General features: G+C 48.0%; 1 protein-coding gene across 1 annotated transcript in view; it reads right to left on the reverse strand.

The window, feature by feature from the left end:
- The window catches only part of POLD3 (DNA polymerase delta 3, accessory subunit), a 526,599-nt gene that overhangs the window by 18,273 nt on the left and 488,914 nt on the right, over positions 1-19,412 (reverse strand). Inside the window, exon 11 of the mRNA XM_069640165.1 lies at positions 6,182-6,254. Coding sequence (XP_069496266.1) covers positions 6,182-6,254 — 73 coding nt within the window. The remainder of the gene's footprint in view (positions 1-6,181; positions 6,255-19,412) is intronic.

Genomic DNA, 19,412 nt, shown 5'->3' on the forward strand with positions numbered 1-19,412 from the left:
TGCTCATGAATATAAGAATACATAGCAGTACACACATGCACAACCACGGGAGGTGGCAAAAGGCTCAACATTAAGCATTACATAAACTCAACATTAAGCAACTCTTACCTCCCCACCAGGCCCACCTTCAGACGAACAGGTTGCGCAGCACTGCTTGGCCGACTCTGGACTCCTCCCTGGAATCCCGGTCGACACAGTAGAATCTCGTGAAGGTGTGCGTCGACCTCCACGTAGCAGCCCTGCAAATGTCCAGCAGGGGCACACCAGACAAAAACGCCGTAGTAGCAGTGATCGCTCTGGTCGAATGGGCTCTCGGACAGCCGGGCAACTGTCTGTTTGCCAACCGGTGACAGTGCATGATGCAGCCGGAGAGCCATCTGGAAACGGAAGCCTTTGAGAGAGCCTTCCCCTGGTTCACAGGTCCAAAGTTCACAAACAGCTGTGATGTCTTCCGAAAACTCTTCGTTCGGTCCACGTAGAACTTAAGCGCTCTAGCTACATCCAGCGAGTGCAAAGTCCTCTCGGCCGGCGACGATGGCGACAGGGAGAAAACTGGTAACACCAAGGGCTCGTTAAGATGGAAGTCCGACGGCACCTTGGGCATGAAGGAGGGGTGCATCCTCAGCACCACACTCGTATTGTGAAAAGTCAAGTATGGGGGCTTGCAGGATAGGGCCTGAATCTCTCCCACATGTCGTGCGGAGGTGATGGCCACCAGGAACGCGGTCTTCCATGACAGGAACTTCAAAGGAGCTGAATGCAAAGGCTCGAATGGCGGCCCCATGAGCCTGGTCAGCACCACGTTGAGCTCCCACGCCGGGGCTGGAGTCTTCACCGGCGGGAACGATCGGAACAGTCCTTTCATAAATTCCTTCACCAGTCGATGAGACCACAAGGACGGCCGTCCTGTAGTTCTGGTGTATCGGGAGATCGCTGTCAGATGTATCTTGATGGAAGCGTGAGCTAGTCCAGCCTTGGCCAGCGACAATAGGTATGGTAGCACTTTAGGTGCCGTAATCCGTAGAGGGCCGATTTTCTGTGCACGGCACCAGACAGAGAACCTCTTCCACTTATGTCCGTAGCACTTAAGAGTTGAGGACGCCCTGGCCTTTGCAAGAACCTCTCTGCAGTCAGCCGGGATATCGTACCCTCCAAACTCTAGTGCTGCAGGAGCCAGGCCTGCAAGTTCAGCGACTCCGGGTCGTGATGAAGGATGGCGCCTCTTTCTCTGGAAAGAAGATCTGCGTCTGTCGGCAGCTTGACCGGTGGGGACGCTGACAAGTCTAGAAGGTCCGGGAACCAGATCTGCCTCAGCCACGCTCGTGCGACGAGGATCATCTTGCACCGGGACCTCTTGAGCTGGTTGATGAGTCGGAGCAGCAACGGCAACGGAGGAAACGCATTTAGGAAACAGGACGTCCCAGGGGAACGAGAAGGCATCGCCCATGCTCCTCGGCTGGGGAAACCTGCTGGCGAACCTCTGGCATTTGGAGTTTGTCGCCGTCGTGAACAGGTCGATCTGGGGTTTCACCCATCGCTGAAAGAGTCGATCCACTTGATCCTGGCGTAGTTCCCACTCGTGGCACGAGCGCAGCTCTCTGCTGAGTGAGTCGGCGATGGTGTTCTTTATCCCTTCCAGATGAGACGGCACCAGAAACATCCCTTGGGCAACTGCCCAGTGCCACAGATCCTGGGCTTCCTTGGATAGGGCAGGGGATCTGGTTCCGCCCTGCTTCCGAATGTAGAACATCGTGGTGGTGTTGTCGGTGAAGATCCTCACCGCCTTGCCCTTGAGCGACGGGAGAAAGGACCTGAGGGCCCAGAACACTGCACGGAGCTCCAGGATGTTGATGTGGAGCGGCTTCTCCTCCGGGAGCCAGAGCCCTCTCGCGCAAAGATCTCCGGTGTGCGCTCCCTACCCCTCCAGGGAGGCATCCGTCGTCACTGTTACCTGTTGGGCCGGGTCTGAAAGTTTGTCCCTGCCGCCAGATGAGCGTGGGTGCCCCACCACCAGATCGCTCGTCGGAAGGTCTCGTTGAGGGATCCTGTCATCGAAGCTGCCCGTTGCTTGGATCCAGCAGGCGTCGAACTACTGTACAGGGCGTATCCGAAGCCTGCACAGGCGCACAAGATCTATGCAAGAGGACATCATCCCGAGGAGGGACTTGATGGACCTCACCCTGGCCACGTCCGTGGCCAGCAGACTTCACCTTGCCCAGGGTGGCCTTTGTCCTTTCCTCCGAAGGCGAGGCCAGGCGCGCCACTGTGTCGAGCTTGGTTCCCAGAAACAGTGCGACTTGCGAGGGGACCAGGTGGGATTTCGGGAAGTTGACGGAGAACCCCAGGTCCGTGAGGAGCTGGACGGTCTTCGCGGTGTGTTCTACGGTGAGTTCCCTTGTCCCTGCACGGATGAGCCAATCGTCCAGGTAGGCGTAGACGTGGATCCCCTGCAGGCGCAGCCGCGCCGCCACTGGTGCGAGGCACTTGGTGAAAACCCTGGGTGCCGACTTCAATCCGAACGGAAGGACCTTGAACTGGTAGTGCCGTCCTTGGACCACGAACCTGAGGAACTTTCGGTGTCCTTTTAGAATGGGGATGTGGAAGTATGCATCCTCCAAATCCAGCGACGACAGGAAATTGCCCTCCTCCAGCTGACCATCCAGAACTTCTGTGCCTTGATGTACTTGTTCAGTCGTCGCAGGTCCAGGATGGGCCACCATCCTCCTGTCTTCTTTTTCAAGAGGAACTACCTTGAGTATACTCCGGAGCCTCTTCGGGACGAGCTCGATGGCACCTTTCTTGAGCATCGCCCTTACCTCCAGTAGTAGTTGAGGGATGTGGTTTTCCTTCCTGGCCATGGGAGGAATGCGGGGGGCACGTTTTTAGAAACTCAAGGGCGTGCCCCTGGGCCAGGGCATCCAGCACCCAACGGTCGGTGGAGATGGACTCCCACATGCTGACGAACTTCGCCAGCCAGCCTCCCACCGGGGGAGCTTTGGTGGGGGCCCGACGCCACGGTTGGTTCAGTCTTGCTTGGAGGACGCCTTGCCGCCTTGGCCTCCCTGGCGGCGACGACGAGATCCGCCCGACTTGCCTCGTCCCCTATAGGCTTCTTGCGATGAGGAGCGGGCCGCCTGGCGGTACGTAGAGGAGTCAGCGCCGAATCCCTTGGAGGCACCTTGCTTGCCTCCGGAGTTCCGAAAGGACAGCCGTCGTTGCTGGAGAACACCTAGGGCCCGAGCATGCTCTGTGTCCGCCTTGATGGCTTGGAGGGACTCATCCACTGTTTTCCAGAACAGGTTGTTCCCATCGAAGGGCATTTCCAACACCTTGGTTTGTACGTCCTGGCGGAAATCCGTTGCCTTGAGCCACCCATGCCATCTAGGGCAAACGCCGTTGCCTAGCTGGCGGAAACCAGTGTCGGCAATGTCCGTTGCCACCGTTATGGCGTGGTCCGACGCCACCTCACCTTCCTGCAAGATCTCCAGGGCCTCCGCCCTCTTGTCGTCCGGTAGGAAGTCCAACAGGAGGGCGATCTTGTACCACAACTCCCTGTCGTAGCGGGCCACGATCGCAAGGGCCTTAATCATTGTTGCCGACGACGAAATAACTCGTCGCCCTAGCGCATCCAGCTTCTTTCCTTCGCCGTCGGGCGGGGAAGTTGACGTTGAGGCCGATGCCCCCCCCACTTTCTTCTTGGCCGCAGCTGAGATGACCGAGTCAGGGGTTGGTTGCGCCCTAAGGCACAGGGGGGCCGCGTCGGGGACCCGGTACTTCTTCTCGTACTGATCCCTCTTAGCAGGCGTCAGACGGGTTCTTGAGAAGGGCGAGTCCCTCGTCCCAGATGTCATCCAGCAGAGGCACGGCGAGGACCGTCTACCTCTTGGCCTCCCGCCGTTGGTAAAGGAACCCCTCCTTCTCTTCGGGGCAGAGCTGGAACAGCTTGGATGCCCTGGCAATCATAGCGTGGAAGGACCCAATCTCGTCGGGCGGGGAGGCCCGAGTCAGAGGCGATGGGAGATACGTCCCGTCGTCACCACTGTCGTCGTCATCCGTGGCCATCGTGGCCGTGTCTGTTCCCAAGACAAGAGGCCCTCCAAGACTTCAATCAGCTCCTCCTCGGAGGTTGTGTCCGTATCCACGATGGCCACCACCCCCCCTCTTTTTCCGCCGGGGTCTTCACGGGGGTCTTCTCGATGGGCCTGAAAGAAGCTTCCCTCCGCGGTGGCAGGGAAACTCTAGGTCCCGAGATCGCCTCCACTGATGTAGCCTCCACAGGCTGCGTCAGGGCCAACGCAACTTCCTCGATAGAGGCCTTAGACGGGTGAATCAAGGCTTTCACCACCTTCTGTGGGCCTGTGGCCTTCACCTTGGGGGGGAGGGTCACCGCCTCGCTCCCCCTCGGCTGGATCCTTCGAGCCCGACCGGGGCCTCTCCAGAAGCTTCGCCGGGTTCTCGGCTTTCCTCTTCCCCGAGCCAGAGTGTTGGCTCGTGGTTCATGGCGCCGGAGAGGATGCGCTGTGCATGGCAGCCGAGGAGCCCGACCGTTGAGCGCTCCCGGTGTCTGCGGACTCGCGGTGCTTTGCCTTTTGATGGGCCTCTGTCGCGGGAGCGCCCTAACTGGACTTAGAAGACTGCTCGGACTTCTTCTGCTCACCTGACGGGCTCTTCCCTTCCAGCCAGTTGGAGAGGCGAAGATGTCGATCCTTCATGGTCCACTCCGACATGTTCCCCCAAAATGCACAGTGCTTCTCCACGTGCGTTTTGTCCTCATGAAGGCAGTAGAGGCATTTCGAATGCTCGTCCTCCTTGAACACATTCTGTAGCTGGCATCCAGGACAAACCCTGAACAGCTTTCCGGGCGTCGAGCTTCCTTTCTCCTGGGCCATGTACGTGTAGGCCTCAGAAACTTCTGGACTCCTCCAAGAAGCGTAACTCGACGAAAACTTCACCCTTGAGGGGCGTAGACAATCCGAACCGGGTCCCCGTTGATCGGATGGAGAAACGGTGGAGCTTGAGGCTCTGTTTAACCGAAAAATGAGAAAATCTCTTTGAAAAAAGCGCGAAAACGCAGCAAGCTCGAGAGCTAAAGCACGAGGACTCCCAACACTTGAACGTGCGGTAAAAATCTGAGGATGGCTGCCAGGGGAGGGGCTTAGGGAGAGGACAGTCATTGGCTGTGGCAGTATGACCCAGAGATCAGTGATTGGTTACTACTAAGAAAGACAGATCAGAAACGAAACCGATACTGATTTTTTCTTTACCGAGGATTCCCAGCCTGACGACGGGGAATATTCATGAACATGTGAATCCATGCCAGACCCCATGCTGGAGAACGGCTGGATACAATTTTATTTTTTTATTTTTAAAAAGTCTTTCCCCCAATGGCTACAAAAATGGTACACTGGAAACTCAATGCAGTAAAATATAGCTGCCATCAACATAGTCCCTAGAAACTGTGTTGTGTGATAAAATCATCCCTATGGCAAACATGGCATGCCTGAGACTAGAAGCCTTAGGGGCGAACCAATACCATATATTTTAAAGAAGGTAAAAAGGGATGTGTAGAAATCCCTCAGATCATATGGTGCTTTTACCTCCAGCAAAGGTAACTATTTGCACATAGAAACCCAAGATGCCTAAATACCTCTAAAACAAGTTGGAAGGAAGCCAAGGCTGAAATACAGAGAGGGTGGAAACTAGCAGTCCGTGGTCGGTTACAGTGAGAAACCCTTGGCTGAGACATGATCAGCAGCCAAGGCAGTGAAGAAGAATGACGCAGCCAAACTGCCACTAGTTTTACCCCTGGTCCTCATTGATGCCAGATCTCTAGAATTTGACACCAACCAGTCAAGCTACACACGAGGGAACTGGACACAAGACCAGTACCAGTGAGTTTTGGAAATACTAAAAAAGTGTGCCAACCCCACAAATATTGACATCACTGTGCTCCCCCGCCTCTCACACATTCAGTATTTATTACTCCTCACATATCCTTTTTCTGCTCGCCCAAATCGACCAGGACCAGATCCATAACTGCATTGCAGAGGGTGTTTAGTGTCAGTTTTAAGTGCCGACCGTTGATGTGTGCCTTCGCCAAGTACCTAAATAATTTCCATGAAACTAAATGAATCCCAAACAGCTGATTGCAAGTCTTACCACAGAAATGAATTTCACTTACCAATGCAACCTTCTTCATCCATAAACGTGTTCGACTTCAACACCCGTCTGCGTTTTCTCTTCTTCTCAGTATTCTGTACCCAGAATGCAAAATTCAAAGAAGAGGTTTTAAGACTTTAGGCTTACTTCATTTCAGGAGGAAACACCTGACAAAACTAGTATATGCACTCAAACTACTACAGGGATAATTTGGCACAGTACATGAGCATATTAACATGACATGTGAACACGTGGAGCAAGGTATCCTCAATGAAGAGTAACAAGTTACTGTCAATCACAGTTTTCAATCATGGGTCTCTTCATTATACTCACTACCATACCAATTATTCCCCTGGGACGATTAGACACTGAAACACTGTTATAAAGTATTAAAACATGAATCCTCAAATTTTGGGAGAAAGAAAAATAGAGGGTAGATTGATATGAGACTTGAGACTCTATTTCAAGCAGTGCCTGTTAGGACAGTTTTTCAAAAGTCCGACTAAGGGCTTCATAAAACGATTTCGCAGGCAGTACATAAATCCACTCTTAGTAGAAGGATGTACCACCTGAGAACATTTGGTAGTGTAGACAGAGCAGCCAGGCTTGTCTTAGAAAGGAAAGAGGGCTGTAGTTTGGTACAAATAAATTGTAGCATACATATGGTCCAAAGAAACAATGAAACGCTATGTATTGTAAAAATAAAGGGTTTATTTAAATACAAGTAGGCCAAGATAAATCTTGGGGAAGTAAGTACTATAACATCTCATATAAACAATTATAAAAAACCAACTGAATACTTTTTGGGTTACAACCCCAAGTATAACCTTATTTTTATCAAAATAAGCAGTCAAGGTGAGTCAAACCTACAACTCATTGAGACTGCCAGTCAGCTATTCTTGGGGAGTAAAACCACGTTATGTATACTTTTTGAATTCAATCAGAAATTCAAGTGTAGTAGACCCTGTCAGTCATGCAGGGACACTCAGTTATAATTATTCTTTTAGAACGTGCTTAATACCAGCGTGTGGTTTCTTAGCGCAGGATATGGATTCAAACTCGTGTTGAGCTGCGTTGTCTTGCTTCCAAGAAAAACGCGTTGCCCCCGTGCTATCTGTCCTGACCAAAATTACAGAAATCACTTAATAAACTAACGCAGTTACAAGTATACACCTTGCAACAGATATTACTTTGTAGAACACAGTTCAGGGCTAGTAAAGTAACTCATACTTTTTAGAGGAGCCTTAAGCTACTCAATGATCAGTATGAATACTCAACTATTTTAGAATGCACCAAGCAATTCAGGGAAAGCAATACCCACTTACAGTTTTAGAAATACACAATGTAATTCAAGGTAAGTAATGAACCTTATGACTATTTTAGAAATGCTCTAAAGCAGTTGCAGGGAAAGCATAACCCAGCGTTACAAGTTTAAAAGAGCAGCAGCTATTCAAGGTAAGTAAAGTACCTCGTAATTTTAAGCGGGGCTACAAGCAACTCAAAGACAAGTATTAACTCTAAGACTGTTTTAGATCTGTATAAAGCAGATCAAGGAAAGCAAAACCCAATGGTGCACTTTAAGAATGACAAATCTGTTATTCAAGATAGGTAAACCCTATTGGTAAGTTTTTACCCTCATTCAGTTCAGCACCAACAATTACTTTTTCAGGTGACTACTTAAATAGTAGTTGCTCGCGCCCACATGTGTTACAGAGAAATTACAGTAATGACAGCTCCACTGTTTAACTTGTAGTGGCTTGCACCGACACTTGTTATAGTAAAATGACTAATATACTTTTTAGAGGGGCAGGATATAACTCAAAGCTATGCATTACCTTTTAGACACGTAGTAACTTTTCTATTGCAGGGATACAGTTACCACACCAACTCATTTAAAAATAGGTACTTTTACACTTGTTATACTTTCAAGACAGAACCCTAATCTTATAAACGTTCTTCTCTAGTCTATACCACAAGTTTTCTCAGAGGCAGAAGAGGGACCCTAGTTGTCTAGGAGACAGCTGTAGGCAAGTCAGGATAGGGTTCAGTTACAGGAAAGTCAGAGTTCCATAGGAGATCTTAAGTATTCACTTTAGAATTAGTTGCAAGTGTTTTAGGAACTTAACAGAAGACTCCCTATATGCGTTCCAGCATTAGGTTTAGGCAAGTGTTATGGGCAAACTCCCAACCACACAAATCGCAAACTATGCCTCACAGGATTCACACAAGACAGAAAACCTTATTGGGTACTACCAATAGTACCCAAGCCAACACAGTACCTTAGGAGAAAAGAAGAGCTTCCGAGTGGATGCCTTCAGGAGGCAGCAGCACAAGACCCGTTCCCTGGATTCTTGGTCTTGTGACGAAAGAACTGGACACTTGATGGTAACTTGCAGCAGCAGTCAGAGGAGGCTTCCAGTAAAGGTTTCTTCATGGATTCTCGTGGCTCTGTGGATTCGGGACCCTTTTACAGGAGCCAGATGAAGAGCTAATATTGACGGTCGGATTCTCTTCACTCTTTTGGTCCGGGGCTCGTTGAGGGGTCATCAGGGATTCAAATCGTGTCTTTGGAGGTCCAGAAGGAGTCCACCAAAGTTTCAGACAGAATCGAACTTCTGTACACCATGCACGGCACATTGGCTCGAAGTCGCAGGGCATTGGGGGTGGCAGCCCAACCCGGTCGCAGCACATTGTGGGACGGCTCAAAATGCAGGTCTTCTTGAGACTAGTGGATCTCACCAGCCTCTGGGTAGGTGTCGTCGCATTCAGGACCCCAGGTCGATTGGAAGGAAGGGTTACATAAGGCTCCGGATACACAGCAGGATTTCTGTACGCTGGAAATGGTTACAACCGTTGTTTCTGCATCTTCCTCTTTGGATTTGGTTCCAGTGGTCGACTTGTCAGCAGCTTTCAGGATCCGAGTACTTATCTGGAATTACAGCACAACGTCTACAAACTCTCCCTGCAGTTTACAGAAAAGGCCAGTCTGGCTGTCCAATCAGGACAGTGAGCCCCCCCCCCATTGGAAACTGGTTCCTTTGAGGCAAGGTAGACGACAAAGGGCTGCATAGTTTTTGACTACTCTTTCGCTTCCTGCTTTCTCAGACACTCTGGTGCCTAGGCGTGGAATACAAAGGATTCCAGACAAAGACAAAACTTCAACCGAGGTTGTTCCCACCTAGAATTGCAGAAGACGACCTCAGAAACAACAGGCAAATGAGACATGGCAAAAAAAAAGAAGGCGCCCACCATTCTAGCAGAATGGTGGCCGTTATGTGCTTTACTGAGGTTGAATTAACAGCCTGCAAGTATAAATGACTAAAAGTCATATTGGGAAAACCACTGCCACCAGCCATTGAAGCAAACTTACAACTGTAACAAAAATGTTACAAAGTAAGAAAGCCCCAGCACTCCACATAAGGTGGGGTGTGCTGGCTCACTATATAAAATGGAAAGGGAAACAGTAGTTCACCTAAGTACATGAAAGAGAAATTAACATGGGAGCCCATAACGGCAACTCAGCCTTAGCACAAAAGTTGTACTAAAAAGTTCAACCATACACTATGGAGGGAAAAAAAGGTCACCCCAAAAAAAGAGTGACTAGGTGAGAGGGGGAAAAAGATTCCTCTTCACCTAAGGACAAGGTAAATTGTTACCTAGTCAAAACAAAAAGTTCTGCGGTTGACACAGGTCAGGAAGATTTATTAAAGTTATGAAAATCGTACCAAACAGCCACACAAGCAACACTTTGTAAATATATACAGTCCTATCATCAATGCGAGAAAGTTAATAATCCCCCCAATTCCTTGAAGGGAAAAACGGTATATCTATGAAAAAAGGGATGTTATGGTTATGTTGCGCTACTAAAAACCTATGAAATTCAGTAAAAAAAGTTAAAAGGACGTTATGGTTACAAGTAAAATCGAAAACCCCCTGAAATTCGCCAGTTATGGTAAGCTAAGCAACCATAACTCGAGCCACCATCATGCACTGCTAAGACTAACACCAAGGAAATCAAAGATGACATCACAAATATCATTGATGACATCACCATAACTTCCTTTTAACAACGTTTTTTTACTGAATTTCATAGGTTTTTAGTAGCGCAACTTAACCATGACGTCCCTTTAACAAAGATTTTTCAGTGAATTTCATCGGTTTTTATCAGTGCATGCTATTTTCCTACAACTTACTAATAGCATACTTACCCAATATAACAATATTTGTGTCCAATTTACAAACTTTCACCATAAACCTTTGCCATTTCCCACCTACTAGAATCATTTTTAACACTTCTATACACTTTTTGCAACTATTTCAACTAGTTTTGCATCCGAAGACGTCTACGAACATCTGAATTCATTCCAGACAGTGCCACATGAGCAAACGCTGGCGCGTGGCTTGATGACGTGTCTGAGAACCCGTCCGCATTTCACATTTCATACTCATCACCCCAAGTGCAATGTTGTGTTTTTTAATATGTTTTTACCGCAATGTCTGCGGACACCGGCCTATGTCCGCAAATCCAAGATGGCAGGCGCATCGAGAAAATGTGACGCACCTCACGCTTTTCACCATCCAATCAGCGGGCGAGTCTGATGTCCGCGGACACCACGTTGCCCTTTAAGCCAATCGGAATCCTGTCCGCAGAGCGGACATATATATCACTATTTTTTTTGCCTTACGTTTTGGTTGTTTAAAAGAAAACTACTGGATGGATTTACAACAAATTAACAAAAGCACGGTTTCGGGACCAAGCTGGCGCTCCTGCCACAAATTTGGTGAAAATCCATCCAGCGTTTTGGGCTGTAGGCGTGCGCAAAGTTTTTGGGGAAAAAAATAAATTTTGGGACCCCCCACCTATAACTTTGCCCCCCCCTTGACCGAACCTCAAACTTTTCAGAGTGGGCCACATACTTTTTATGCAAAGTTTGGTGAGGATTCGTGCAGGGGGAGCGAAGTTATAAGCCGTCCAAAAAGTGCTCTTCCTATGGGTTTAGAAACTTAACCATAACTACATGGACGCTACCGCAGTCCATGTAATGAATAAAACAAAGTCGTGTTTGTTTGTGGGTTTGTATGTGGCGTAGATCTTGGGGACATAACATGAACAGTGAGGTCTGGCATCATGAAATTTGCATGGAATATTCTTTATTTTATTGCCAAATTAATGCAACTATTTCTAGCTCGATAGGTCATCCTGTACACAAGATAATTAATTGTTTTTTCTGCATTACGTTTTGTGGTGTTCTGTGCACCATCTACAGGTCATTTGTCAAAAGTGCTCATCATCGGGCTGTCTCTGCTGAACTGGTCTTGCAGAGTTTTTGTTTTCCAATTTTGTTTTAGAAGAGAGCGAGTGTGTGTCTTTTTTTATTTCTTTTGCAATAAACTCTATAATTGTCAATTTCACTAATTGAACACCACATTTTTATTTACCTCTGAATTAAATTCTCACATGAATATCATATTTGTATACTTACTCTGATTATTTGCAGTGTGTGTTTAGCAGCGACAATGGCCGCCACTGCCAACAACACTGCAAATAATGAGAGTAAGCATACAAATATGATATTCATGTGAGAATTTAAATCGGAGATAAAAGAAAATTTGGTGTTGAATTAATTAGTGAAATTAACATGTATCCTGTTTTACCTTTGTGGCAAATAACAATATTTGTTAGTCTTTTTTGGTGGAAATCTTAATGTCTTTTCAAACAATTCTTCAGGCTTCGCCCCTTGTTGTCGGCTTCCCTCTGATAACCTTTTACAACACTGTTCATGTGCTCATTTCACCAAGCGGGACTCAGTTCCCTTAGCTTCGCAATCATCCGTCGGTCAAGGACATTCAACGGTACAAAGGATTTTACAAGACTCCTGTATGACCACTTTGACCTCTTTTCGCCTCTTCGCAAGGGCTTCTGGTTACAGTAGTTTCTGCCATTGGGTAATCACCCAGAGTTTCCTGCCTGAGCACCCACATGGTGCCGGATTCCTCTTTTGCTGGTCTTCCCCCTCTTTCATTAATAGTTTCTTTTAAACCTTTTCAAAGTTCAAATTAGCCGTTGGCTACTTTTAATTCAACACAGTTCAGTTTCTTATCGACTCTCCCTCGACTCATCGACTGACGAACCGCTTGGCTTTCTTTCTCCTTCGAGTCAAGGTTGGTACCACGGAGACCAGCGTCTATTCCCAGCTTGGTTATCAGCAGAGGAGGGTCTTGTGTACCGTAGACATCTGTTGCAACACACGCTGGTTATTGTTTGCGGTCTTATGATTCCTTCTGTAGAGGTTCACAGGCCTTGGTCGGAAAGGGCAAGGACGCTTCTCTCCTGGTCACCCCCTCGGTATACGCCGTCTTTCTCCTCAACTGCCGTGCTGAGTTAACTCATGTTGTGCGGTCTGCCTTGCTCGTCCTGTGCTTTTGTGCTCCACCTGTTATCCATGTGGGGAAGGGAAGGGGCCATCAGGTGTGTGCGATTCTGGTCAATTGCCTGACCTTTGTATTGGGACAGGTCAGGGAAACAGCTCAGTTGTTAGTCAGTTGTCTTTCGTGTTGTGCGAAACAGTTCGTGTGGGGGAAAAAGGGGGGGCAGTGTTTTGGAATATCCTACGTGGTAGAATGGGGAAAAGGTGTTGGAAGAAGGGGGATACAGCGTCTCACCCGTCGGTGTCCCACTCCCACAGAACCCCCCCATCCAGGTGATCCTCCCTCACTGGTCCACCCCCAGAACTGGATGCAATAGCAATGGCCGTGTCCTGGCCACCTGGAGGACAGAGCCCCCGGGGACTAGCTAGGGAGACATCTTCAGGTTTCTCACACATCCCATTCAGAGTCCTTCCTTTCATCACCAGACTGAGGAATCAGGAGACCGGGTCCATCGATGCTGCACAGGAAAGAATCCACCTACATTTGCTTCATCCAACCGAAGGTACTGTGGGGCTCAGGGTACAATTTACCTTAAGCCAAATAGTCGCTCCAGTTAGACTGGAGTGTGTTACAAGCTGTTTGGGTGTTCAGCCATACCTCTGGCCCAGGTTTAACAGGGTGTGCTCTTTAGGGAGTCATTTGCTGGGTCCCTATTCATTGTGTTATCTTGCTAAAGCATTTTAAGTGACTAACGTATCCTGAGGAAGGTTGACTTTTCTGCTGCTACATAAGACTTTTGTTCCACTCATACACTGACTTTGATTAACTCTTGAATAGTTAGGGAATGGACTGCCAAAGCATTAGAAGCCTTGAAAAGTGTTACTAGAAAGTAAATTGCTGCTATAGTGTTGAATAACCCTTCTTTTCCTTCCTACAGACCTTGTCTCTAGTGACTTTTAAAAATGAACAAATTGAACTGTAATTTTTCTGTAACAAATGCAGGAGTGCGGCACTGCAAGTTAAACAGTAGAACGGTCATTAGTGTCATTTTCTGTATCAATTTCAAGCGCAAGCAACTACTATTGAAGCGGTCACCCTTGAAAAGTATTGTTGATATTTCCGATGTGTATTGTTTAGTCTAAAAGAGCATTTACTTACCTGCCCTGCGTATATAAAATAAAACGTAGGACATGCATTACTTACCGTAATAGCATTTCTGATGATTGTATCTGCTTAGATTCACATGCTGTGCATATAGTCCGACATCTAGTGGTAACCGTGGAGTATTGCATCTTGTCTTTCGCGGATCGAAAGGGGACGTCGGCATAGGCGTGTCTAACAGTATCCCTAACGTGACGTGTAGAGTAACCAGAAATCCTCACGCATCGAGGTCCTTCCGATTGTATTTTTTCTGCTGTGAGGGAGCCTTATGACTATCGTGAGTGAGTACAGAAAAGAGAAAGTAGTAAGATGTCTATGTTCCTTCCATCCGAGCGGGGAGGAAGGGTGGGCGCATGTGAATCTAAGCAGATACAATCATCAGAAATGCTATTACGGTAAGTAATGCATGTCTTCTGATGCTTGTGAATCTGCTTAGAATCACATGGATACATAATTTACAATGTAAATAGACAGGACAGGAACGACGGGGTTGGGGGTTGCAATAAAAGACAAGTAAAAAAATTTCAAAGCCAATTTCTGTTGTAATGGGTGCGAATCCATTCACCTGAAACTAATTTTCGGCCATAACTACTGTTTCAACTTAGTGGTGGTCTACAGACCACCGGCTTTGGTCTCGGACTTTGGAAGTGAACTATGCTCTCAGCTAGCTACCCTGTGAACAAAGAATGCATCGACCATGGTAGTCGGTGATTTTAACTTCTGATGGGGCAATAAAAATGATAAGGGCGCTATTACCCTAGAAAAAAACCTCAATAATCTTGATTTCCTAGTCATTAATGACGAGGCGACCACCCCACAGGGGAACCAGCTGGATTGGCTGTGTGCTTTTAATACCCAGACCACGGATTGTAAAACCACGCCGTGTGTCTGGAGCAACCATCATTTGGTGTCATCAACTGTGACACTTCACACGCAAGCTCCACAACAGAATCCGCATGTTCAAGTGAGCAGCAGGAACTTTAAGAACTTGGGTAAAGAACAAATTCAGGTATGCCTCAAGAAAATCAGGTTATCCTTCCAGGAACAAGATAACTGCACTACACAGTTTTGCAAAGGTAGCGGGCGCCCCTCTCTCGAAAGAACAGACCTGATAACCTGTTCAGTGGTTATTAACCACTTGAGAGTTCGCAGCCACTGCTTTTACTCACTGTGCCTTTCACAGATGGGAAATATCCATTTGCATATCAGTCTTTGTCCTGCCCAGGGGCAGTCCAGCACCGAAATGCAATGGCAATCCCAACCTGAACGAGAGTACCACCAGCAACCCCATACACGTGTTTCACCCTTGTTGGGGATCATCAGTGAGGTGAAGCTGATGCCTCTCTAAGCACAGTGAGAGGGAGACCACGTCTGGTTGCCCCCAGGAGACCTAGGGTTACCAATCCCAGGTTCCTTGAAAAATAGTTTTGCAAAGGTAGCGGGCGCCCCTCTCTCGAAAGAACAGACCTGATAACCTGTTCAGTGGTTATTAACCACTTGAGAGTTCGCAGCCACTGCTTTTACTCACTGTGCCTTTCACAGATGGGAAATATCCATTTGCATATCAGTCTTTGTCCTGCCCAGGGGCAGTCCAGCACCGAAATGCAATGGCAATCCCAACCTGAACGAGAGTACCACCAGCAACCCCATACACGTGTTTCACCCTTGTTGGGGATCATCAGTGAGGTGAAGCTGATGCCTCTCTAAGCACAGTGAGAGGGAGACCACGTCTGGTTGCCCCCAGGAGACCTAGGGTTACCAATCCCAGGTTCCTTGAAAAATAGTTTTGCAAAGGTAGCGGGCGCCCCTCTCTCGAAAGAACAGACCTGATAACCTGTTCAGTGGTTATTAACCACTTGAGAGTTCGCAGCCACTGCTTTTACTCACTGTGCCTTTCACAGATGGGAAATATCCATTTGCATATCAGTCTTTGTCCTGCCCAGGGGCAGTCCAGCACCGAAATGCAATGGCAATCCCAACCTGAACGAGAGTACCACCAGCAACCCCATACACGTGTTTCACCCTTGTTGGGGATCATCAGTGAGGTGAAGCTGATGCCTCTCTAAGCACAGTGAGAGGGAGACCACGTCTGGTTGCCCCCAGGAGACCTAGGGTTACCAATCCCAGGTTCCTTGAAAAATAGTTTTGCAAAGGTAGCGGGCGCCCCTCTCTCGAAAGAACAGACCTGATAACCTGTTCAGTGGTTATTAACCACTTGAGAGTTCGCAGCCACTGCTTTTACTCACTGTGCCTTTCACAGATGGGAAATATCCATTTACATATCTCACTGTGCTTAGAGAGGCATCAGCTTCACCTCACTGATGATCCCCAACAAGGGTGAAACACGTGTATGGGGTTGCTGGTGGTACTCTCGTTCAGGTTGGAGTTGCCATTGCATTTCGGTGCTGGACTGCCCCTGGGCAGGACAAAGACTGATATGCAAATGGATATTTCCCATCTGTGAAAGGCACAGTGAGTAAAAGCAGTGGCTGCGAACTCTCAAGTGGTTAATAACCACTGAACAGGTTATCAGGCCTTGTTCTGTCGAGAGAGGGGCGCCCGCTACCTTTGCAAACTAAATTTCAAGGAACCTGGGATTGGTAACCCTAGGTCTACTGGGGGCAACCAGACGTGGTCTCCCTCTCACTGTGCTTAGAGAGGCATCAGCTTCACCTCACTGATGATCCCCAACAAGGGTGAAACACGTGTATGGGGTTGCTGGTGGTACTCTCGTTCAGGTTGGAGTTGCCATTGCATTTCGGTGCTGGACTGCCCCTGGGCAGGACAAAGACTGATATGCAAATGGATATTTCCCATCTGTGAAAGGCACAGTGAGTAAAAGCAGTGGCTGCGAACTCTCAAGTGGTTAATAACCACTGAACAGGTTATCAGGCCTTGTTCTGTCGAGAGAGGGGCGCCCGCTACCTTTGCAAACTAAATTTCAAGGAACCTGGGATTGGTAACCCTAGGTCTCCTGGGGGCAACCAGACGTGGTCTCCCTCTCACTGTGCTTAGAGAGGCATCAGCTTCACCTCACTGATGATCCCCAACAAGGGTGAAACACGTGTATGGGGTTGCTGGTGGTACTCTCGTTCAGGTTGGAGTTGCCATTGCATTTCGGTGCTGGACTGCCCCTGGGCAGGACAAAGACTGATATGCAAATGGATATTTCCCATCTGTGAAAGGCACAGTGAGTAAAAGCAGTGGCTGCGAACTCTCAAGTGGTTAATAACCACTGAACAGGTTATCAGGCCTTGTTCTGTTGAGAGAGGGGCGCCCGCTACCTTTGCAAACTAAATTTCAAGGAACCTGGGATTGGTAACCCTAGGTCTCCTGGGGGCAACCAGACGTGGTCTCCCTCTCACTGTGCTTAGAGAGGCATCAGCTTCACCTCACTGATGATCCCCAACAAGGGTGAAACACGTGTATGGGGTTGCTGGTGGTACTCTCGTTCAGGTTGGAGTTGCCATTGCATTTCGGTGCTGGACTGCCCCTGGGCAGGACAAAGACTGATATGCAAATGGATATTTCCCATCTGTGAAAGGCACAGTGAGTAAAAGCAGTGGCTGCGAACTCTCAAGTGGTTAATAACCACTGAACAGGTTATCAGGCCTTGTTCTGTCGAGAGAGGGGCGCCCGCTACCTTTGCAAACTAAATTTCAAGGAACCTGGGATTGGTAACCCTAGGTCTCCTGGGGGCAACCAGACGTGGTCTCCCTCTCACTGTGCTTAGAGAGGCATCAGCTTCACCTCACTGATGATCCCCAACAAGGGTGAAACACGTGTATGGGGTTGCTGGTGGTACTCTCGTTCAGGTTGGAGTTGCCATTGCATTTCGGTGCTGGACTGCCCCTGGGCAGGACAAAGACTGATATGCAAATGGATATTTCCCATCTGTGAAAGGCACAGTGAGTAAAAGCAGTGGCTGCGAACTCTCAAGTGGTTAATAACCACTGAACAGGTTATCAGGCCTTGTTCTGTCGAGAGAGGGGCGCCCGCTACCTTTGCAAACTTAACTGCACTACACTCCTAGAAAAATACACAACGTGTATAGCAGACATGGTAGAGCGCGAGGCTCCGCTGAAGACTCGGCTTGTTAGGAAAAATAATAACAACCAAAAATGGTTCTCGGCTGAGTTGGCAACTCTGAAAAGAGAGAAAAGGACCCTGGAAAGGAAGTGGCAAGGGGATAAAAGTGAGGAAAACAAAAACTACTGGAAACAAAAGGATAAAATATATAGAGATAGGATAAGGATGGACAAAAAGAATTTCTTCAATGAAGAAATTGAAAAAGCCGCTAACAAAACAAACAAACTTTTTAACAACCTGAAGAATATTGAAAAACCAGAAAACCTTACACCGCCTTTTCAACCGACTGAGGAGGACTGTAACCTGGTACTAAAGGCTTTCGCAGCCAAAAATATTCAAAGCTAGGTGCAACATAATGAAAGCCAGAGAAGCGGCACCGCGGTCAACTACACCAATGGAGGACATCTCCAGGCCGAGTGGGGCTCTCTTCACTTTTGAGAAAGTGTCGGAAGCCAAATTGCTAGAAGCTCTCTCTCAAATGAACCCCACACCGTGCGCAGAAAATATTCTGCCCTCTAGTATTATCCTGCAACACAAAGAACTCTTTGCCCCAATCCTACTAGAACTGGTTAATGCCTCTTTCAGGGAAGGCGTGGTTCCGAAGGATTTAAAAAAGGTTACCATCACCCCATTTATAAAGAAGGCGGGCTTAGACCCTAAAGACCCGGCCAATCTTCCTCCTATAACCAATTCAAACTTTGTACTCAAAGTTCTAGATAAATTAGCCACGCAACAACTGCAATTGTATGTGGAAGAACAAAATGCCCTCCACCAACGGCAATCGGGTTTTAGAGCATCCCACAGCACCGAAACGGCGATGTTAGATCTCCAAAAGCACATGCTGGGGATGATCGACGGCAACAAAATAGGGATGCTAATGCTGCTTGACTTGAGCGCAGCTTTTGATCTAGTCGATCACCAGCTTCTCATCAAAGCCCTTAAAGAAAACGCTGGTTGCTCAGAAGAAGCTATAAGGTGGCCGATTTCTTTTCTCTCAGACCGCCAGGCGTGGATTCACTGGGGTAATACTTTCTCCGACTCCTGCCCTATACTCTTCGGGGTCCCACAGGGGGCAAGCCTGTCCCCCATGCTCTTCAATATATACATGCGGGCACTGTGTAGCATCCTGGTCAAGGCCGGGGTGTTTTTTTACAAACTATGCAGACGACACACAGATCATTGTTGAGCGGAGTGGCAACCATGAGGAAGATAGTGCATCAATAGGGAAGATATATGGCATGACTGATGAATGGATGCAATCCAATTGGATGTGCCTAAATAACGCAAAAACTGAACTGATGACTTTCAGCTCAAATCGGCAGCTATCCAATTTAGGAGGCGAATATAAGTTTTTTAAGATAAAGGACGCCATTATAAAAGTTTCGGCACAGGTCAAAACGTTGGGAATGATGGTTAATGCAGAGGTTAATTCTGAAGCTCAGACCAATTATCTCATAAAAAAACACAGCCTACTACCTCAAGTTAATAAGAGCAGTAAAACCATTCCTGAATGAAACAAACCTGGCCACCATAGCCAGAGCCATCATTCTGTCCAGGCTGGACTACAGGAATGCTCCGATGATTGGTGCTACCGCGAAAGAACTGGCGAGATGCCAAGTGATTCAGAATGACGC

The sequence above is a fragment of the Ambystoma mexicanum genome, chromosome 7q (assembly GCF_040938575.1).
Source record: "Ambystoma mexicanum isolate Mex_15411 chromosome 7q, UKY_AmexF1_1, whole genome shotgun sequence".
Classification (NCBI taxonomy): Eukaryota; Metazoa; Chordata; class Amphibia; order Caudata; family Ambystomatidae; genus Ambystoma; species Ambystoma mexicanum.